Genomic DNA, 24,427 nt, shown 5'->3' with positions numbered 1-24,427 from the left:
AGCTTCATGGAGACGGTTGCGAATGGTCCTCGCCGATACCCCACGAGCAACAGTGTCCCTAATTTGCTGGTAAGTGGCGGTGGGGTCCCCTACGGCACTGCGTAGGATCCTACAGTCTTGGCGTGCATCCGTGCGTTGCTGCGTCCGGTCCCAGGTCGACGGGCACGTGCACCTTCCGCCGACCACTGGCGACAACATCGATGTACTGTGGAGACCTCACGCCCCACGTGTTGAGCAATTCAGCGGTACGTCCACCCGGCCTCCCGCATGCCCACAATACGCCCTCGCTCAAAGTCCGTCAACTGCACATACGGTTCACGTCCACGCTGTCGCGGCATGCTACCAGTGTTAAAGACTGCGATGGAGATCCGTATGCCACGGCAAACTGGCTGACACTGACGGAGGGGGTGCACAAATGCTGCGCAGCTAGCGCCATTCGACGGCCAACACCGCGGTTCCTAGTGTGTCCGCTGTGCCATGCGTGTGATCACTGCTTGTACAGCCCTCTCGCAGTGTCCGGAGCAAGTATGGTGGGTCTGACACACCTGTGTCAATGTGTTCTTTTTTCCATTTCCAGGAGTGTATAATCTAAATAAAGCTATCATAGATAATATGACAGAGAGTAAGTCTTACAACAAGATCTTATAAAGCTGGCTCTCTTAGTCTTTCTTTCTTAAATACCAAGGTGAGCCTCCTTACATCAGTTTTGTAAATCAGTGCAACACACTTCTCAAAAAAGAGCAAAGGAATTGAAGGACTGTGTGGTGTCTGTTCGTTCAGACATGTCTGAAAGAACAGACACAATTTTGATCCAGCAGCCATTGTGAATTAAGACGCAAAGGAATTACATATGTTGGCTGTGAATGGGCACAAATTTTCAACACTCCCCATTGATTTCAATCAATGCCCGCTCACAGACAACATCTGTAACTCCTTTACATCATAATCCATAATGGCTACTGCATCAAAATTGTGTTTGTTCTTTCCGACTTGTCCAAAAGAACAGACACCTTGTATATATCTAAAAAAACTTTCCAAACAATGTCATGTAGAAAAATGTAAAACATTTCAAGCTCCTTGTTAACAGAATTACCACTGGCTGAATGTGCAGTGTTCTAATTTACAAGTTGCAAAGTCAGAAGTGTGAGACATCTTGAAAGCATTTTTATTTATCTATTTTTATTTGAACTTCATATTTATTATTCATTTTAAATATTAATTGATAAATATCAATCACAATTTTTAATAAGAATAACATTTTATTTTTATTCACTAATGGCACAATAATTCAAGTACACATATTAGTAATAAATTAAAATTCAGTACAAAAATGTTAATATAACAGACAATGGAAACTCCAGGTAAGAATATCAACAATGTAGGAAAAAACAGGTAGCTACATACTGTAAAGAAAACATGTCAAGCTGCAGACGGGCACAGTTAAGACACTCACATATAGCTTTTACCACAACCTTCATCAGTAAAAGACACACACACACACACAGCATCTCAGGCTTGAATGCATGGGGTGGGAAAGGGGAAGGGATAGTATTTTACCCTCCCAACTTTGCACAAAAACAACTCTCCCATGCTTTATCTCTCCAGTCACCTGCCACCCCCCAAAGTCCCAATGTCCAGCCATAGACGAGCATTTCCCTCATGACTCAGTACCACCCAGGACTGGAGCAGCTGAATCACATTCTCCACCAGGGTTTTGACTACCTCTCGCTGTGCCCTGAAACGAAAAATGTTCTACCCACTATTCTTCCTACCCCTCTCACAGTGGTATTCCACCACCCACTGAACCTACACAATGTCCTCATCCCTGCTTCCAATCACTTGCCTCATGACTCATACCCCTGTAGTAGACCCAGATGCAAAACCTGTCCCATACATCCTCCCACCACCACCACCACCACCACCTTCTCCAGTCCGGTCACATGTATCACCTATCCCATTAAAAGCAGAGCTAACTTTGAAAGCAGTCATACGATCTACAAGCTAAGCAGCAACCACTGTGCTGTATTCTACACAGGACAAGCTGTATGTCCGTGCAAATGGCCACTGACAAACTGTGGCCAACAAAGAGCTGGACCACCCCATTGCTGAGCATTCTGCCCAACACGATGTTCTTCATTTCAGTGACTACTCCACAGCCTGTGCTATCTGGATCCTTCCCCAAAGACCAGCTTTTCTGAATGGCACAGGTGGGGCTCTCCCTGCATTATGTCATATGCTCCCATAACCCTCCTGCCCTCAACCTTCATTAGGCATTGTTCTTACCCATCTTGTCCCTTCCCTGTTCCCATTCCAGCTCTACGCAGTTCTCTGTTCTGCCATCGCACCATCAGTCCTCTTACTTTCCTCCTTCTCCACTACCCACATCCCACCCTCTGTCTGACTTCCGAACTGCATCTAGCTGCCCTACCCTCTCTCATCTCATCCCTGTATGTCCCACAAGCAGCACTCCATCCCCCACCCCTACACTGCTTTCCTCCCCCTGCCCTCTCTGGCCTCCTCCTTATCCCCACCACCCAGTTGCCTCTCCCATCATGCACTGCTGCTTGCAGTCTGTCTTCATCTGTCAGAGACTGTGATCATGTGTGTGTCTAATTTTGATGAACGTCTTGTTGCCTGAAAGGTCGCTTTCCTACAGTCTTTTTGTTGTGCCTATCTGGAACTCAGCCTCTCCATTACATGGTGAGTAGCAACTATCCTTTTTACATTACTGGCCATTAAAATTGCTACACAAAGAAGAAATGCAAATGATCAACGGGTATTCATTGGACAAATATATTATACTAGAACTGACATGTGATTTCATTTGCACGCAATTTTGGGTGGATAGATCCTGAGAAAACAGTACCCATAGATCCTGAGAAGTCAGTACCCAGAACAACCACCTCTGGCCGTCATAATGCCCTTGACACACCTGGGCATTGAGTCAAACAGAGCTTGGATGGCATGTACAGGTACAGCTGCCCATGCAGCCTCAACATGATATCACAGTTCATCAAGAGTAGTGACTGGCGTTTTGTGGCGAGCCAGTTGCTCGGCCACCACTGACCAGATGTTTTCAATTGGTGAGAGATCTGGAGAATGTGCTGCCAGGGCAGCAGTTGAACATTTTCTGTATCCAGAAAGGGCCGTACGGGACCTGCAACAAGCGGTCGTGCATTATCCTGCTGAAATGTAGGGCTTCGCAGGGATCGAATGAAGGGTAGAGCCACGGGCCATAACACATCTGAAATGTAACGTCCACTGTTCAAAGTGCCGTCAATGCGAACAAGAGGTGACCGAGACGTGTAACAAATGGCACCCCATACCATCACGCTGGGTGATACGCCAGTACGGCGATGACGAATACCCGCTTTCAATGTTGACTCAGGGATCGAGACGTGGCTGCACGATCTGTTACAGCCATGTGGATAAGGTGCCTGTCATCTCAACTGCTAGTGATACGAGGCCATTGGGATCCAGCAAGGTGTTCCGTATTACCCTCCTGAACACACCGATTCCATATTCTGCTAACAGTCATTGAATCTCGACCAAGGCGAGCAGCAATGTCGCGATATGATAAACTGCAATCACTATAGGCTACAATCCGACCTTTATCAAAGTCGGAAACGTGACGGTACGCATTTCTCCTGCTTACACGAAGCATCACAACAACGTTTCACCAGGCTACGCTGGTCAAATGCTGTTTGTGTATCAGAAATCGGTTGGAAACTTTCCTCATGTCAGCACGTTGTAGGTGTCGCCATCAGCGCCAACCTTGTGTGAATGCTCTGAAAAGCTAATCATTTGTATATCTCAGCATCTTCTTCCTGTCAGTAGCACGTCATCTTCGTGGTGTAGCAATTTTAATGGCTACTAGTGTATACTATTGTTTCACTCCATCCTGGAATTTATAGTGGTAGATACCTATCCCAATAATGTATGTGCTTTGACAACCAATGTGAAATACTCACTTGCCAGTAAAACATTTAAGCTCTGACATGGGAAGCAGGGGGGCTAAACCTTCTCAAAATAAAATATCAATACCCTCAAGAAGCAGGGTGTCAAGATTGACCAGTTGAAAAACTGATGTGTTAAAAGTACATTTACCTACAGCGAAAAGGACAAAATAAGAAGACAAGTAAAAATAAAAGCCCCAGATAGCAACACTCAAAGCCCACGGTTAAGAAAACTCATCTCATACAAGGAAGCATCAGACAGCAACCCTCCAACCGCCTCACTCTGCGGAGCCACACCACTCGTGTGTGTCACGAGGGCAGTAACATCACCGTACACATAGCAGGGAAGTTACAAAAATTTTCGTGCACATCCAAATATCGAAGGAATGGTTGAGGCCTGTTTTACACAGCATAACCATATAAACTATAAAATACTTCAGTGTGAAAATTGTTAAAACCAAATAGACCAGACGCAAGGACATATAAAACAAGCCCAGGACGAATAACCGAGCAGTCAAACTGTGACATTATGTCCTCAAAAGGCCAGCAAAGTTTAACAGTGTACTGCAATGTCTTAACCCCACCTGAGTGTTAAGGGTGTGTTGGGGCTATAGCTTCAGATTCTGCATAATTTCAGTCCATTCCAGAATTTATAAGGTCCAGCACTTTATTTCTTTGTGTAGGTCTTTTAAATTATTAGCTATACCTGTTATGGAGTGGCCAGCATATTAACTGTACTGATTATGAAAAGCAAAATCCTAAAGTTAGTAACCAAAAGTGTCAGTTTCCTACTCTAAATCGTACAAAAATCTACATCTGCATCTACATCCATACTTCGCAAGCCACCTGACAGTTTGTGGCGGAGGGTACTTTGAGTATCTCTATCAGTTCTCCCTTCTATTCCAGTCTCGTATTGTTCGTGGAAAGAAAGATTGTTGGTATGCTTCTGTGTGGGCTCCAATCTCTCTGATTTTATCCTCATTTTCTCTTCTCGAGATATACGTAGGAGGGAGCAATATACTGTTTGACTCCTCGGTGAAGGTATGTTCTCGAAACTTCAACAAAAGCCTGTACCGAGCTACTGAGTGTCTCTCCTGCAGAGTCTTCTACTGAAGTTTATCTATCATCTCCGTAATGCTTTTGCAATTACTAAATGATCCTGTAACGAAGCACACTGCTCTCCGTTAGATCTTCTCTATCTCTTCTATCAACCCTATCTGGTACGGATCCCACACTGGTGAGCAATATTCAAGCAGTGGGCAAACAAGTGTACTGTAACCTACTTCCTTTGTTTTCGGATTGCATTGCCCAAGGATTCTTCCAATGAATCTCAGTCTGGCATCAGCTTTACCGACAATCAACTTTATATGATCATTCCAGTTTAAATCACTCCTAATGCCTACTCCCAGATAATTCTCGGAAGTAACTGCTTCCAGTTGCTGACCAGCTATATTGTAGCTAAATGATAAAGGATCTTTCTTTCTGTGTATTCACAGCACATTACACTAGTCTACATTGAGATTCATTTGCCATTCCCTGCACCATGTGTCAATTCGTTGCAGATCCTCCTGCATTTCAGTACAATTTTCCATTGTTACAACTTCTTGATGCTAAAAACTGAAAAGACACGCCATAGATTTGAGAAATACATATGTATCAGGTCCACGTGTAGGTCAATCTGTATATTGAGCAAGCAGTGAAGGAAACAAAAGAAAAGTTCGGAGTAGGTATTAAAATCCACGGAGAAGAAATAAAAACTTTGAGGTTCGCTGATGACATCGTAATTCTGTCAGAGACAGCAATGGACTTGTAAGAGCAGTTGAATGGAATGGACAGTGTCTTGAAAGGAGGATATAAGATGAAAATCAACAAAAGCAAAACGAAGATAATGGAATGTAGTCGAATTAAGTCGGGTGATGCTGTGGGAATCAGATTAGGAAATGAGTAAAGGACTTTTGCTATTTGGGGAGCAAAATAACTGATGATGGTCGAAGTAGAGAGGATATAAAATGTAGACTGGCAATGGCAAGGAAAGCGTTTCTGAAGAAGAGAAATTTGTTAACATCGAGTATAGATTTATGTATCAGGAAGTCGTTTCTGAAAGTATTTGTATGGAGTGTAGCCATGTATGGAAGTGAAACATGGACGATAATTAGTTTGGACAAGAAGAGAATAGAAGCTTTCGAAATGTGGTGCTGCAGAAGAATGCTGAAGATAAGATGGATAGATCATGTAACTAATGAGGAGGTATTGAATAGGATTGGGGAGAAGAGGTGTTTGTGGCACAACTTGACCAGAAGAAGGGATCGGTTGGTAGGACATGTTCTGAGGCATCAAGGGATCACCAATTTAGTACTGGAGGGCAGCGTGGAGGGTAAAAATCGTAGCAGGAGACCAAGAGATGAATACACTACACAGGTTAGGAAGGATGTAGGTTGCAGCAGGTACTGGGAGATGAAGAGGCTTGCACAGGATAGAGTAGCATGGAGAGCTGCAACAAAACAGTCTCATGTACTCAAGACCACAACAACACAACAACAACAACAACAACAACAACAGGTCCTGCACTAAATTTAGGATTGAATACACTATTCTGAAATGACTGAGGCAATTCTGTTTCTTGACACAGGAGAAGGGAGTGGAGCTCGCGCGGCTGGCGGTGCACCATGCCCTGACGCGCGAGGGGCAGGCGACACACCTCGTCGGCGTCAACAGTGTGCGAGAACTGCAGTCCAACCTGCAGATCCTGCGCGACGGGCTGACTCCCGCAGAGAAAGAGGTTCTGCGTGACATCCAGGAGAAGTAAGCCATGTTCACTCATGTTCTGCATTTCTTCCTAGTCTTACTGGGCTGGCCCATTGAAGTCCAAATGTTGTTTTCTGGCTTCACAAAACACACCTCCCATCAGGCTGTCATTATAGTCTTTTCTCATTTTTTTGAAATTCAGCAGAGAACTTCCGCAGTCCACCTGTCACCCCGTCGCCCAGCTACGTTTCTTGGAATCGCCCTTACAATCAGAGTTAACAGCTTCAAGTTCACTCTCTTCACTGAAACACTTGCTTGTTCTGTCTGCCCCAGTAACTCTCAATATGCACATCTTCGTTGCTGCTGAGCAACCCCAATTTTTAGCAATAGTTATTGCATTTTATATGAGACATACTATACTGATTTTCAGACCAACTTTCAAAGTTGCTATGTTTATATTTTGCAGGCCTAGCTTGAGTGTAGTAGCATCCTGCTTCACACAGTCACATCTTTTACATATCTGTGTATATCACTGCAAAGCGATATGATATGAAACAAATGTATAAGGATTATATTAGAGATGGCGAATGGTTGACATCGGTTTATTGGGAGAATTCTAGGAAAGTGTGATTCACCTGTAAAGGAGACTACCTATAGGATGCTAGTGCAACCTATAGTTGAGTACTGTTCGAGTGTTTGGGATTCATACCAGATTTGATTAAAGGAAGACATCAAAACAATTCAGAGATGGGCTACCACATTTTTTACTGGTAGGGTTGAACAACAAGCAAGTGTTACGGACACACTTTGGGAACTCAAATCGAAATCCCAGGAGGGAAGGCAACATTCTTTTTGAGGAACACTATTGAGAAATTTTTGAGAGTTGGAATTTGAAGGTGACTTCAGAATCATTCTACTGCCTCTAACATACATTTCACATTAGGACCACGAAGATAAGATACGAGAAATTATGGCTCTTACAGAGGCATATAGATGGTCATTTTTCCCCTCACAGGGAAGCAGAGTACTCTCTGCCATGTATCTTATGTTGGATTGCGGAGTATCTATGTAGTTGTAGCTTGGGTCACAACTTTGTGTTAAGGAGACCTCACCCTAGCATAGGTCAGGCCGTGATTTTCTCAATGTGTGAATCATACATTGCTAAAAAACTGGACTGATTTCACATGAGAACATTGTATGGATGTCTTGCTATTTGTCCCTTGATTAGTGCTGCCTTCTGTTGTCAGTTTATAGAATTATTTCGAAAGATTTCAGTTTCAAGAATTATTTCGTAAGAAACGTAAGCGAACATAACAGCTGCTGTCGCAAATGGCAATCTATCTCATTCAGAGAATGAAAGAATTCCTTGGCACGAATTCATTGTACCAAGGCAGGGATTTGAACCTGGACCTCCCACTTGCATGGTAGATGTGTTAATCATATATGCCACCTTGACACAGTGGTCAGTGAAAACTGCACATACTACTGAAGGATACCTCCCCCCTCAGTCCAAATACCCATTTGCCGCACATTACCAAAGCAGCGTCCCCTAGCCCTTTTTACATGTTTTGCTTCTCGCATAATGTGAAGTCCTGCACAGTGTCGGGTGAAGAGTGATCTGCACTGAGTGATCAAATCAGAATTTGGATTAAGGGGGGAAGCATGCTTGGATAGTCTGTGCAGTTGTGTCTAACCACGGCACCAAGTGGCATAGATGGTTAACGCATCTGCCTAGTAAGCAGAAGACCCGGGTTCGAATCCCAGCCTAGGTTCAAATGTTCGTTGCCTGAATGTGGTAGAGATCAGAAATTATGGACATATACATCACTTCCGTTGAGTGAGCAAGAAGGTTTGAAAGTTCAAAAGGAACAAATTGCTCAAAAGCTCATCTTGTATCTTTTTTCTTGGGAGGATACTTACACTTTCTGTTATCATTATTTTAAAATTTGTAATCTATCAAAGAAATAAAGTAAATATGAAAAATAAATCTTTTAGCATGTATTGCGCTTGAAGATACATCAATCAAATATGTAACTCTTTAAGTAACAGCATAAATGGCCAGATTCATATGGTCTGTCCAAAATTACTTTAGGATTGACAATTCGGCAAGAGCATGCAGAAATGCAGGATAAAGTTGCCACCCACGTAATCTTACATTCCATCCAGCTCGCACAATTAGGCAAATTATTCACTTCATAAATATAGAAACTATGTCAATGTACTCCAGAAGAGGAACACTATGTTTTGATTTTTGTTTTATCTGTGTAACAACAAATTATTAGAAGATATACGGATGGTTTACAAAAATGCATTTTCACACAACATTACCACATTTTCGACATGCGAGAAACCTTTTTCTTATTGAAGTTATGTGATTGAAATCTTAAAAATGGTACAAATGGCTCTGAGCACTATGGGACTTAACTTCTGAGGTCATCAGTCCCCTAGGACTTAGAACTACTTAAACCTAACTAACCTAAGGACATCACACACATCAATGCCCGAGGGAGGATTTGAACCTGCAACCGTAGCGGTCGCGCGGTTCCAGACTGAAGCTCCTAGAACCACTTGGCCACACCAGCCGGCAATGAGTTCTTAAGACTACATCATATTTTCATATGTTTGAATCCACAACTCTGTCACAGGTCCCTAATGCAAGATAATTTGAGTTAAATATGACGCACAATGGTTCACTCGTGTGTCAACTACTAATCAGGCGCCTGTACAATTTCGACAAGAGAAACAGATCGCCATAACACTACAAAAAATAAGATCAAGTGTGTTTATCATAGTGAGAAAATGTACTTTAAATAGGCCAGCCTCTCTTGTTTAGAAAGAACAAAAGCGGTGTAAATAATAGGGCCTTTTTATTACAGCAGTTATATTGTGAACGTAATATTTGTTTTGTGTGATACTGAAGGGATTCCTGAGATGACCTTCCTTCGGAATTAGGTGCTATTAAGGCTCTCTTATTAAAATGTCGAAACTTACGACAATATAATTTTCTTATGTAGGTACTTACAGGTGTTAACTGCACACTTCAAACATGCAGCTCAATCCAGCTGTGCTCCATTTGCTACAGAAAAAGTCCACTTACATCATTCTCATTGCTATGAAGTGTCAGTAACATTATCACTAGCACCGTTGTCATTTAATGAAATTATCATCTCCTCTACTGAATTTTCCAAAAGAGCTTCATACTGCTATGTTCTTTCCATGATGCTCTCTGTTTTTGACGGCTTTCATTCAGTCTTCAGATATACCTTCCCAACAGCTTCTCTTGTGATTCTTTTGACTGCAGAGGGTAAATTTGTTGGTATTCCCTGCAACATAACATGTAATTTGAACCCATATTAACTCCATTGGCTTTAAATGGCAGTGGTAATGTGACAGCCTAATGACTGTATGCCCATGCTTTTCTGCCAATTCATCAATATCATTTAGATGGAGTTGTGGCTTATTGAGAGATATTTTTTCCATAAACTCTACCTTTTTAAGATAATTACTTACATTGACATTATGATGCTGAAGCCTATCAATAATTTCCTCCTTTCAGTTTGCCATGGTACATGCATTATCAACAACAAATGAATGGCAAGGAGCATTACCTAGAACAAATGTTGATGGTTTTTCAAGATTTGATATTAGTGAATCTTTGAACCATGTTTTAAATGTAATGTGGTTCGTTTTTTAATGATAATCTCATTTTCTTTTGCTTTGAAAAGTAGGAGACTGGCAGAAAACCTTACAAGGTATCTTCATGAAGAAGAATAAGCCTGCTCCCTTGCCTAAAGCCATTGCCTTTGTTCCTTTAGCTGTGTCATTATGAGCAGTCCTGCTTGACAGTTTGACCAGTATTGACCATTATTTGTTGATATTTATGCTATGGGTGTCCCTTTAAAGTTGGCATTGCCATGCAACTATATCTTCCATCTCCATCAACAGCCTATGGCCACAGAAATGTCCATAGTGAAAGCCTAGGTTGTGTAAAAAGAATCAGGACTTTTTCAAGGTCACACATACTTGTACAAAGAGTTGGATGTTCCTTCCTGTGATAATAATAAAAAACATGATGAGAATTGCTTCCTCTGCAAATGAATCGATATTGGTAATCTGCTTATCCGTAAGACATATTTTCCCAGGGGTGTTAAGTTATGAGTTCTGTCAATTACTTTGTCAATGGAGAGCAGTGGACCACCATTCAGTTTTTTATTCTCAAGGTATGCATGTAACATGCAAACCATTTCTCCCGACTGTGCTCATATGGCAATTCCCTGGCCAAAAAAGCAGCATCAATGATGAACATCCTCCTGGCGTCCTTGAGTACCACACAATGAATAACAGTAACAACAAGTAACGGTAACAACCAGGGCCATTTTTTCCACAAGGCAACACAGGCAGTCACCAGGGGTGGCAAAATTTTAAAGGTCAGGAAAGGCAGTCAAAATTAATTTCAAATCAGACAGCGAAAAGATTGAGCAAATGAGGAGAAAAATGAAAAATAGGAAAAATTAAAGCACCTAATTCTTTTCAAGAGCATATGGAACAGTTACGAAGTAAGTCTTCACTTACTTTTATGAAAGTAAACACATTACCTCTACCTACCTCAAAACTAAAGTAGTTGCTACTGTGCCACAGGGGCTGCTAATAAAAGTTGTAAAATTCTCAATAGGAAGTACAAACAATACACCATTTATCTGTTTAACTGCAGAAAATTGATGCTGAAAAAGCTGTGATTTATTTGTCATTCTAAAAATATTTCAGTTAAAACACAAATGAAATAACATCACAAATACCAGATGACCTAGTTTGAAGCTTCAGCATGTTTTCCATCAGTATAACATGATTTCTAAATTCAAGAACAAATTTATTCACACCAGAAAATAATTTCACATCTTTATTAGTCCATTTTCTTGCAGTTAAATAAAATAAATAATTGATTCAAAATTTGGTTGCACTGGTGTATTCAGTTTAGTTCTAGTGTAAAATGTTTGGCACATTCTTCCTATTTTAGTTATTTTGGGAAATGTCAAAACCTGAGGACAAAAAATGAGAAACAGAGGACATTTGTTGTCCTCAATCGGTTTTAAAGGTATAGAGGACAAAGAATGAAAATTGAGGACTTTCCCCAGAAAATGAGGACATCTGATCATTTTAGTTTAATAATGAAAAGTATAATAGGAGATTTGCATTGTTGTGCCGTTGGCTGTTGGAGGTGGTTGTAGGGGGCATATTGGGGAGACTGTTGGTAGGAAAAAAGAGGGGGATATCATTTTTCAATTCTTGCCTAGGGTGGCAAAACACCTAGCAGTGGCCTTGGTGACAACAAATAACAGTAATAAAAAAATAAAAGAATAACTCCTACAACCATAAAAATTGGTGCAATGATTACACAGGACAGCAAGCTGACTGCAACTGAAGCTCATTGCAAGCAGGAACTATTGTGATGGTCGGGTGAAGATTTGGCAACTATGGGGGTTTGATGCGTCTGCAGGTTGCATGATATTGGTGGAATGTGGCATTTACCTGTCTTGTGGGCTCCCTCCCCCACCACGTCCGTCCTCGCTGCAAATCCTGAAATAGTTTTGGACAGACAATAGGACCCATATTATTCTCAGAACAAAATGTATTTACATCAGGTTGTTCATGCACAGACAATGTGTTTGTAAATAAAAACATCATGAAAAAACATAGAGAATTCAACACAGAAAATCTTATTGCCAATATCAACCTTGAGAAGGCTTTTGATTGTGTGAACCATTATAGCCTAAGGAAGATTACATCTGAATGTGGATATCCTTATCACCTAATAGTGAAATAGTGAAAAATCTTCACAAAACTACGTGCATTATAATAGACACAGGTAGGTTTTGATAAGAAGAAACAAATATTAACCAAGGTTTTAGACAAGGGTATGGACTATCACCTACCCTTTTTAATAATTACGTTGACTTCTTTCTTGGCAAATGGAAATGGAAAGTAAACAAAGTAATTAAGATAACAAATGAGGAATACCTGAATGTACTTTAGTTTGATGACATAGTTATTATTCAGAAGAATGAAGATTACCTCCAAAGATCAGTGTACAAGCTGAACAAAATGTGCAAGAAGTACAACTTTAAACCTTCTAGCAACAAAATAAAAATAATGACATTCTCAGGAAAATATCCCGTCAGATAAAAAATTGCTTTGGGTAACTCAGTTTTAGAAAAAGTGCCTCAAATCCCTTATTTACCCTGTGCTATAAGTTTTTATTTGGGTCTGATATTGAAAGAAAATACACAAGTTCCAAGCTGTGTGTGGTACCATCATGAAATTCTGTCAACTAATGGCAGTTATTGGGTTAATCTGTAGAAACAAAAGCTGGGTTACCATAGAAAAAAAATCGAACAGCGGATGAGGTTCCTAAGGTCTACACAAGAAGAGATATGATTAGAAACAAAAAACATTAGAACAAAAGTAAATAATTTCACCATGAATAAAAAAATCCAAAAATATCATGAAGACTGGTGACAACACCTCATGAGAATGCCTGTCACAGAATTACTTAGAAGATCCTGAACTATAAGCTATATGGGAAAAGAGATATTGGAAGACCTAGAAAAAGATGGGAAACTTAAATGCTGGGGTGGTTCCCCTTAAAAGGGCCCGGCAGATTCCTTCCTGCACACATACCCTAAATAAGCAATAGGTGCCTCACTAACAACTTCATTGATAATTGAAAAGCAGTGAAGATGATGTAATGTTATATACAGGAAGCTTGTTTAAATGTGAAATTGATAGCAGTGGGATAGGAGTATTCCTCATTATGTGTATATCAAAGAGATTGGCAAATGGGAAATGGTGGTGGTGTGTTTGTCACAGTAGATGAGAAACTCATAGCCATCGAGATAGAAATTGAAGCTGAATGTGAGGTTGATTGGGTAAGACTCATTATCAGAAGTGCATGTAAAAAGATAATTGGAACCGTCTATTACCCACCAGACACATCTCCTGACGTAAATCAAAATTTCAAAGAAAAGCTCAGTTTACTTTTAATCAGTTTACTTGAATGCAAGTTTCTGTCATACTGCAATCATTGGTGCAGACTTGAATCATCCAACAAACAACTGGAGAAATTAGTTATTTTAGTGGTGTGCATGATAAGACATCCTGTGAAACATTACTAAACGCCTTTTCTGAAAACTACGTAAAACAGATATTTTTGAACCATACTTATGATGTATTGGATCTAATGGAAAGAAATAGACCTGATCTCTTTGAGGATATCCACATTGAAACTGGTATTAGTGACCATGACATGGTTGTGACAACAATGATTAACAAAGTGCAAACGACAACTAAAACAAATAGAAAGATATAGACATTAAGTGAGCACTCCATCTTCATGCCCCAAGTGGCCCATCAGGACCACCCGAGTGCCGTGTTATCCTCAGCTGAGGAACGCGGACAGGAGTGGCGTGTGGTCAGCACACCACTCTCCCAGTCGTTATGATGGTTTTCTTTGACTGGGGCCGCTACTATTCAGTCGAGTAGCTACTCAATTGGCATCACGAGGCTGAGTGCACCCCGAAAAATGGCAACAACACATGGTGCCCAGATGGTCACCCATCCAAGTGCTGGCCATGCCCGACAGCACTTAACTTCGGTGACCTGACGGGAACTGTCATATCCGCTGTGGCAAGGCCATTGCCTAGACATTAAGTGAACTAGGTGAAAAGTCAACAGTGTTGTATCTCAGCAAAGAACTTGAAACTTCGAGCACACAGCAGGAGCATCTACAGGAACAATGGTTCAAGTTGAAAAGAATGATTGACCATGCACTGGATAGGTATGTGGCCAGTCAAACAGTTCATCATAAAAGGGGCCCTCTGTGGTATACAACCGCTCAAAGAAACTTCTGAAGAAACAGAAATTACAGCATAATAGCTGTAAAACAAAGCATAGGGCTATAGATAGAGAGATGTTGAATGAAATGTGTTTGGCTGTCGAGGGAGCAATGTGGGATGCCTTCAATGACTACCATAGCAGAATATTGTCAAATGATCTTTCACAGAACTCAAAGAAACTCTGGTTGTATGTAAAGGCTGTTCGTGGCACCAGAGTTAGTGTCCAGTCCGTACCGAATGAGACAGGAACTGAAACTGAGGGTAGCAGAGCACAAGCTAAAATGCTTGACTCCTTTTTTAGGCATTCCTTTACAAAAGCAAACTCAGGAGAAGTGCCCCAATTTAATCCCCATGCCACTGAAAAGATGAATGAAATAAATATTACTGTCAGTGGTGTTGAGAAACAGCTGAAATAGTAAAAACAGAACAAAGCTCCAGGCTCCAGTGGAATCCCTGTCAGATCTATACTGAATTTGTGGCTCTTCTAGCTACAATCTGTTGTAGATCCCTCAAACAAATAACTGTAGCCAGTTCTTGGGAAAGGCCCAGGTCACACTTACAGGAAGGGTAGTAGAAATGATCCACAAAACTACTGTCCAATATTGTTAACATTGATTTGTTGCAGAATCCCAGATATACAGAGTGTTACAAAAAGTTACGGCCAAACTGTCAGGAAACATTCCTCACACACAAATAAAGAAAAGATGTTACGTGGACATGTGTCCAGAAATGCTTAATTTCCATGTTAGAGCTCATTTTAGTTTCGTCAGTATGTACTGTACTTCCTCGATCCACCACCAGTTGGCCCAATTGAAGGAGGGTAAAGTTGACTTCGATGCTTGTGTTGACATGCGACTCATTGCTCTACAGTACTAGCATCAAGCACATCAATACGTAGCATCAACAGGTTAGTGTTCATCAAGAACGTGGTTTTGCAGTCAGCGCAATGTTTACAAATGCGGAGTTGGCAGATGCCCATTTGATACGTGGATTAGCACAGGGCAATAGCAGTGGCGCAGTACATTTGTATGAAAACAGATTTCCAGAACGAATGTGTCCCGACAGGAAGACATTCGAAGCAATTGATCGGCGTCTTAGGGAACACGGAACATTTCAGCCTACGACTCGCGACTGGGGAAGACCTAGAACGATGAGGACACCTGCAATGAACGAGGCAATTCTTCGTACAATTGATGATAACCCTAATGTCAGCTTCAGAGAAGTTGCTGCTGTACAAGGTAACGTTGACCACGTCACTGTATGGAGAGTGCTACGGGAGAACCAGTTGTTTCCGTACCGTGTACAGCGTGTGCAGGCACTATCACCAGCTGATTGGCCTCCACGGGTACACTTCTGCGAATGGGGCAGACATTGTTTCTACCTGTGCTGCTAGAACATGTGCCTTTACAAGTATGACACAACATGTGGTTCATGCACGATGGAGCTGCTGCACATTTCAGTCGAAGTGTTCATACGCTTCTCAACAACAGATTCGGTGACCGATGGATTGGTAGAGGTGGACCAATTCCGTGGCCTCCATGTTCTCCAGACCTCAACCCTCTCGACTTTCATTTATGGGGGCATTTGAAAGCTCTTGTCTACGCAACCCCGGCACCAAATGTAGAGACTCTTCGTGCTCATATTGTGGATGGCTGTGATACAATACACCATTCTCTAGGGCTGCAGCGCATCAGGGATTCCGTGCGACGGAGGGTGGATGCATATATCCTCGCCAACGGAGGACATTTTGAACATTTCCTGTAACAAAGTGTTTGAAGTCACGCTGGTACGTTCTGTTGCTGTGTGTTTCCATTTCATGATTAATGTGATTTGAAGAGAAGTAATAAAATGAGCTCTAACATGGAAAGTAAGCGTTTCCGGACACATGTCCACATAACATATTTTCTTTCTTTGTGTGTGAGGAATGTTTCCTGAAAGTTTGGCTGTACCTTTTTGTAACACCCTGTATTCTGAGCTCAAGCACAATGAGGTATCTTGAACAGAATGGCCTCCTCCATGCCATCCAGCATGTATTACTAATACATCAGTCATGTGAGACCCAACTCATACTTTTCTCACGTGATTTACTGATGGCTTTGGATCAAGGCAGTCAGGTAGATGCAGTATTTCCTGATTTCTGAAAACTGTTTGACTCAGTAACACCCCTATGCTTTCATCACAAGTATGATCATAAGAGGTACCAAGTGAAATTTGTAACAGGGTTGAAGACTGTGGTATCTCGGATGGAGAGTCACCATCAGACAGAGAAGTAACTTTAGGTGTGCCCCAGGGAAGTGTGTCAGGACCCTTGCTGTTGATGATGTGCAGACAATATTAATAGTGACATCAGGCTTTTTGCAGATGATGCAGTTTTCTATAATGCAGTACTATTTGAAAGAAGATGCATAAATATTCGCCTAGATCTTGATAAAATTTCAGAATGGTGGAAATATTTGCAGCTTACTTTAAATGTTTAGAAATGTGAAGTTGAGCACTCCACAAAACACTGTGACTATAATATCAAGACACTGTTGGAATCAGCCAATTCTTACAAATACCCGGGTGTGACACTTCATAAGGATGTGAAATGGAATTATCATTTAGGCTCAGTGGTGAGTAAATCAGTTGGTAGACTTTGGTTTATTGATAGAATACAGGGGAAGTGCACTACGTCTACTAAGGAGATTTCTAACAAATCGCTCATGTGACCAGTTATAGAATATTGCTCAAGTGTGTTGGACCTATACCAAATAGGACTAAAGTGCGCGTCATTTATGACAGCGGCCGAGTTTAGGTTCGTTCTGCGCATCTGACGTCACAAGACACAGTCAGCCAATGAACTGAGAACAACGTTGACGGAGCTCGACTGCAGTGCAGAGCATGGACGAGTGTCTTCAGTTTTAGAAACGTTCAGTCATAAATAAAGTAATTGAACAGAAGCAATGTCTTGATAGCAGACTTTCTGTTTGGAAAAAGCATTCTTTATACTAATTGCTACATATTCTATTTATTAATTAAACCAAACAAGCTATAAGCCTCCTAATTCAGGCGATAGCAAGGGAAGGTGTTTGTATCATTCTCACAAACCGCTTTTTCGCAATAAAGAACAGCGGTAACTGTTTATTTCCTATCCTACTTCGACAAAGTGTGAGTAATTCATAGCCATACCAACAGTGTTTGTCGGTATTTTGCTTGATATTTTAGGGTCCTCCAGAAACTCTGTTTCATGACGAGCTACGTTAGCATAACGGGTACGATGTTTGGCTGCCACGCATAAGGTTCTGAGTTCAAACCTCGACCAGCACTTAATATTTTCTTTATTTACTTATTTCTTATTTCATGAATTTTATTCATTTGAATGTAATTTTTTGAATATTTCTAGTGCTTTATCTCTTCATTATAATCATAATAAGTTTTCGGTTTTTCTAATTTTGTCCTCCAATGTTTCTTTTCACAGCAATCAAAAACAATGAAAAGGCACAGATACAATATTCATGTTATCTGTTTTGTTTGTGTATCTTCTTTTCCGCAGTCGCTGTTTTACTATTCATATTGAGACATATTCTTTTGCGACAGTATTAAAAGTATTATTTAGAGCAGAATTTCGGCTCATACGTTGCTGAGCTACTTGTCTGACGCAATTCCTTGCTTCGCTGCTTTGGTAACATCATATTAAATGTTTTTGTCGACTGATCTATGTCTTGGCAAGTATTTGCTGTCCGTTGTGACAAACACAAATTGTTTGCGCACTGCGCCTCACTGTCAATATATTTTAGTTTCTATGTTTTCTTACGTCCACAATTCAGTTTTGTGTACTTCGCCAACTTTGTTTTAATCAGAATGTTTTAGAAAAAAGCGAAATGGCTCTGGTATAAATAAAACTTTTAGTACAGCCGCGAAAGATGGGATATTTCTCAATATCTGGTACTTAAATTAAATGAGATATTGTTATACATTAAATTTTATATGAAATTTAGGTATCTTGTCCACATTTCATTCTCAACATTGTGGCAACTAAAATCGACCATACGGAAAGTATACGCTATGGACTTTTACCTCTGCAAACTTTTCAAAATTTTGCACAATTGTTTACTAATTTAAAGCTGCACAATAACTGCGTTGAACATCGAAACAAAATTAATTCATTTATGGGGGGGAAGGTATCAGTCAAGAAGATGTGTAAAAATCTAATTTTTGGGCCAAATAGTTTTTGTGAAATCGAATGATAAGTGTGTCAAAGCAGTCAGAACACAATGTGCCTGCACAGGAGCAATGCAGTGACGACAAAATTGTGCAGAGCGCGGAATGCGGGGAACACGTCTCTGTAGCAGCGAAAGGGTTAATGCGGCCGTGGTGGCTTTACTTCATACACTGCGCGCTCCCCCCTAAAAGTAAGTTTGTGAACTATACTGTACTATGGCGCTGCTTCTCTTAGCGTGTACGTCGTTTGCAACTGGCAACGCAGCAATCTCCCGCGTCTTGGCGGGCATGCACGAGCCGCCAAGATAAAAGAATTGAACTATAACAGGGGATATTGAATGTATACAGCGAAAGGGAGCAGGAATGGTCATAAGTTCATTTGATCTGTGAGAGAGTGTCACAGAGATAGTGAAGAAATTGAACTGAAAGACTCTTGAAGATAGACGAAAACTATCCTGAGACAGCCTACTAACAAAGTTTCAGGAACTGGCTTTAAATGATGACTGCAACCCCCTATATAATTGCTCACATTGTGAGGGTAAGATTATAATAATTACAGCATTCACAGAGGCTCTCAATCAGCTATTCTTCCCATGCTCCGTACATGAATGGAAGAGGAAGAAACCCTAATAACTGGTAAAGTGGGACATACCCTCTGCCTTGCATTTCACGGTGATTTGTAGAGTATAGATGCAGCTGTAGACATTGAGCAAACTCATCCCCTTTTCTTCTGCAGGTTCTTTGCGAAGATACCAGTGCGCCACTGGGAAGGCGTGGAGCAGCCAAAGCTGATGGAGGCGTGGCGGAAGTTGGGGATGCTCTGAGCTGCCATCACTGTATAATTCATTTCCATTCAGTCGTGTACATGAATTCATAAATACATCATTTACAAGAATAGTAAAGAATCCAAAATAAATAAAGAAATATTATTCTGATTTCCTGTATTTATAATTCCTGCTTCCTGATCTGAAGATTGTTGTACTCATTCCTGTCAGCGTGTCATCATTATGTTATGTGCCCTCTTATCCAAACTAACTGAAGCCTTCAGTACCATTTTTTCCAACTGTCAACTTTTGACCTAACACAGGGCAAGAGGTATGCTACAAATCAGTGTCACCACAACCTACATTCAAAAAAACTGTCATTCACTTCCATTTTCCACATGTACCACATCACACAGCACATTATCATTATGTCATGTGGAGGCGCTAACATCTGGGATCAGTAGGTCTAAGGCTTTCGACACTGCACCACACAAGGGGCCTGTAGTGAAATTGCTTGCTTAAGGAATATCGTCTCAATTGTGAGGCTGGATTCATGATTTCCTGTCAGAGAGGTCACAGTTCATAGTAACGAACGGAAAGTAATCAAGTGAAACAAAAGTGATTTCTGGCATTCCCCAAGGAAGTGTTGTGGGCTTTCTGCTATTTTTTTTATCAATCCTCTTATGTTGTTGTTGTTGCTGTTGTTGCCCCCGTCTCCCCTCTCCACCTTTTCTTTTCGAGAACGTAACACTTTTGTACCAATTGTAACTTTTATGAAATTGTAAATGCTCACTGCACATGGATCATTAAAGATATATTTCAATAAATAACAAGTTTATTTACAATGCGGAACTCGCTATTTTTATTGACTTTTTATGAATATCCACCCAATATGCACAATGCATATATGGCAACGAGGCTGTGTGCTGGGACCCTACGATTAAACTTGTCCAAAATCTCACCGGTTACCTTACACCAAAGCTTTTTAGCTATTTTATCTCCACACAGGGTGTGCCTTAGACCAATATCAGATGGTGAAAGTGAGGTTATGAGACACCATCTGTGATACAGAAAGTCAGAATACAGTATCAGAACTAAGGAACTAGCAATGTTAAAGTTTATTAATGACAAAAGCAAAACTCATACTGGATGTTCTCAGTGAAGGCCACATGTTAAAGCCTCCGCACAGCTGGAAATTGAAAGAATAGGGAAAGTGTCATCTGAACGTTTCATAATGTCATCATCTGTTTGGTCAAACATACAAATGTGCCAAACAATATTTTGGAGACAATACATACCACCTTTTACATTACCCTCTGCCACCACCTCTCTCCTTTCCAGGTGCAAAAAAATGTCGTGAAAAGTATATTCTTCTCCAGACTGACTCTTTCACCATTGAAAAACCTAAAATTGTTTAACCTATTTATGCTTTTTGTTGATGCATAATGTAAGCTCTACATTTGTCCAGCCACATATTGCAAAATTTAAATTATATTCCAACCTGAAGTTTTCATTGTTTTATTTTTTGATTTCACACTTGTCGGTGAAATGTCAGTCTTTCTGTAACCTTCGCAGTGCGTCACGAAGCAAAGCAAACAATACAGTAAAATTTAAGGGGGCAAAAACATGAGTGAATGTAGGGAGATTAGGTTAACAGGGTGCATACGACCCGGGACAACCGGCAGATCCGGGAAAAACCCGGGAATTTTTTCATCCAGGAGAAAACCGGGAAAAACCTGGGAATTGTTTGGAATTACAGGAATTTTTCATTGTTTTAGTTTTCAGTTAAATTTTTGTGATTTTGACTGGTAAGAACCAATAATCTAACAAAGGATATTTCTGTATCCCGCTACTGCAGAACAATACTGCAACAATAAAACATGAACGAGAGAAAAAAAAGACTTAAAATTTGAGATGCAAATGGAATGCAACATATACTACAACAAAACAGTGCTTATACAAGCGTCTGCCAACAGCAAAGTGTGTCAAAGGCTTTAGGAAGACTATGCAATGTATTGTAACAACAAATTGCCTCCGATGAGCATAGCATGACAACTGTTCAAATTATATTCATTTGAGCAGTTGTGGGTGGGCTTTTGTGCACACACAGTTGAGTTGCGCGGGCGCCACTACTTAATATTGCCCCGGTTTGGAAATTAGTAAATCTGGGGCTGATGCACAGAGCAGTCTGAGTTGTGGTGGGGAGGTGGGTTGTTTCCACGTGACCTGTGTTTATGTTCAGTGATTTTGTTGTTTCCTCTTCGTTTATTACTCTCACGTTAAATAAGAACAAAACGCATTTTTGTGGCCTGGAGCTATCAAATGAATTAAAATACATACACGTAATTACGGAAGGATAAAATATGTTATTAGTTTTAGATTTTATTTCCACCTTTCTGACAGTCAAACATTAATCGCCTTACAGAACAATGAAGTTATTTTAACTGGTTTGCTAAAGAGATTTATCTTTTATTAATCATTTCTGTTAAGGCAGTCCATTTATTTGAAACAAAATGTTTAATTTCACACTACTGGCTAGTTTCAACTGTTTGCTGCATTTCAAGTGCACCTATGGCATTATGCCATAATAAAGAACCAAACATTAGCTAATACAGTACTGGTACTCCAAGAAAATTTACGTATGAATGTACATTTTAAGCCGAATAATGACTTTTAGTATGGTTCACAAAATTCTGACACCCTTGAAGTATCCTCTGATGTCTTGTTTATTTTATGACATAATGTAAAATCTTTTAATGTTTTACACGTACGAACATATGGGTTTCCTGCGTCATCGTAGCTGCGCAAGCACGGTGACGTTTGTTATCTGGCGTGACGTTTGTTATCTGGCGCTCTCTTGCAACTGCTGAAACGAACCTATTTCTAACAGGTCACGGGAAAATACTGCGAATGGTGGTTTGAAAAGCATTACATTCAAAGCAGATTTCCTTTTACGTAAGATGAGCTATGTGTGAGAATGTACAATGAATTTCTTAAATCACAAAGCATTTGACTCTCATTTAAAAATCAACTCTATGAGGACGACCGTTCAGAGCAATTTCGAGCCTAGAAGATCAGACATTAACTTCATTATTAAAAATTTTACTGGCATTTGTGTTATGTATCTTAACGTGTGACAAGCGCAAAAAAGATCAACATTATATGTGGAAGCTTAGCTTCTATTCCAGCTTATTAATCTTTGAGGCCAATATTATATGTGAATGCTATGTATACTAATTTAAACCACTAACTTCTCTTATTTGTGTGTTTGTGCTACTTAAGAGTGATCTTGCAATTGGCTGACTACATTACGTGTCCTATGCTGTCATTAGCGTGAGAGATCACGTGACATGAGCTATGAGTGGCTTACAAAAGCACATTGCAAACTCGATTTCAATGCTTCGGGAAGTGACATGCAATGTTTAATGGAATTCGAATTTATACCCTCGCAATACGGAAATATGTGGAGTACATGTTGCTGCACGTCAAAAGTCTTTCAAAACATGTTTTTCCCCCCTGAGTTTCGTTTTTTTAAAGTGCTAGGAAATTCTACTCCGGTATATAAAACCGTAAACATTCAGAGGATTGATGAGTTTTACAGTGCCGAATAAGAGTATACTGTCACTTAACACGGAAAAAGTTTATTTTCGCAGGGAGAAAGTGTATTTTTAACCGGGAAATCTGGGAATTTTTTTTCCTTGGCCACTTATACACCCTGGATAATATGAAATGTTAGCAAGCAATGCTGCTTCCCCATCCAATGTCAACACTTTCTTTCTGAGAACACTTTACTTGTTTCCTTCCATTTTGTCCCATTCCATTCTGTTGAGGAACTAGTTTTAATCATGAGTACAAGATTAGTATAAATAACTGAAGCTGTTTCACATATTTGCTTTAGCTATCTTATTTGACATATTGTCACAGGGCTTGGCAAACACTTAGAAAAACTCAGGAACCCTTGCTGATTCTGCAGATATGTACATCTACATCCATACTCCGCAAGCCACCTGACGGTGTGTGGCGGAGGGTACCCTGAGTGCCTCTATTGGTTCTCCCTTCTATTCCAGTCTCGTATTGTACGTGGAAAGAAGGATTGTCGGTATGCTTCTGTGTGGACTCTAATCTCTCTGATTTTATCCTCATGGTCTCTTCGTGAGATATACGTAGGAGGGATCAATATACTACTTGACTCTTCGGTGAAGGTATGTTCTCGAAACTTTAACAAAAGCCTGTACCGAGCTACTGAGCGTCTCTCCTGCAGAGTCTTCCACTGGAGTTTATCTATCATCTCCGTAACGCTTTCGCGATTACTAAATGATCCTGTAACGAAGCGTGCTGCTCTCCGTTGGATCTTCTCTATCTCTTCTATCAACCCTATCTGGTGCGGATCCCACACTGGTGAGCAGTATTCAAGCAGTGGGCGAACAAGCGTACTGTAACCTACTTCCTTTGTTGTTGGATTGCATTTCCTTAGGATTCTTCCAATGAATCTCACTCTGGCATCTGCTTTACCGACGATCAACTTTATACGATCAGTCCATTTTAAATCACTCCTAATGCGTACTCCTAGATATTTATGGAATTAACTGCTTCCAGTTGCTGACCTGCTATTTTGTAGCTAAATGATAAGGGATCTATCTTTCTATGTATTCGCATCACATTACACTTGTCTACATTTAGATTCAATTGCCATTCCGTGCACCATGCGTCAATTCGCTGCAGATCCTCCTGCATTTCAGTACAATTTTCCATTGTTGCAACGTCTCAATACACCACAGCATCATCTGCAAAAAGCCTCAGTGAACTTCTGATGTCATCCACCAGGTCATTTATGTATATTGTGAATAGCAACGGTCCTATGACACTCCCCTGT

At 40.6% G+C, this 24,427-nt stretch overlaps 1 protein-coding gene and 1 pseudogene across 1 annotated transcript in view; one reads left to right on the top strand and one right to left on the bottom strand.

Moving 5' to 3' along the window:
• Nucleotides 1–19,725, top strand: part of LOC126295441 (uncharacterized) — a 97,683-nt gene extending 77,958 nt beyond the window's left edge. Inside the window, exons 7-8 of the mRNA XM_049987939.1 lie at nucleotides 6,586–6,758; nucleotides 19,527–19,725. Of these exons, the coding sequence (XP_049843896.1) occupies nucleotides 6,586–6,758; nucleotides 19,527–19,614 (261 nt within the window). The 3' untranslated portion in view covers nucleotides 19,615–19,725. The remainder of the gene's footprint in view (nucleotides 1–6,585; nucleotides 6,759–19,526) is intronic.
• On the bottom strand, nucleotides 14,279–14,395 carry LOC126295582 (5S ribosomal RNA; annotated as a pseudogene).
• Nucleotides 19,726–24,427: the final 4,702 nt, after the last annotated feature.

The sequence above is a fragment of the Schistocerca gregaria genome, chromosome 11 (genome assembly GCF_023897955.1).
Source record: "Schistocerca gregaria isolate iqSchGreg1 chromosome 11, iqSchGreg1.2, whole genome shotgun sequence".
Lineage (NCBI taxonomy): Eukaryota > Metazoa > Arthropoda > Insecta > Orthoptera > Acrididae > Schistocerca > Schistocerca gregaria.
This window is presented reverse-complemented; position numbering and strand designations above follow the sequence as displayed.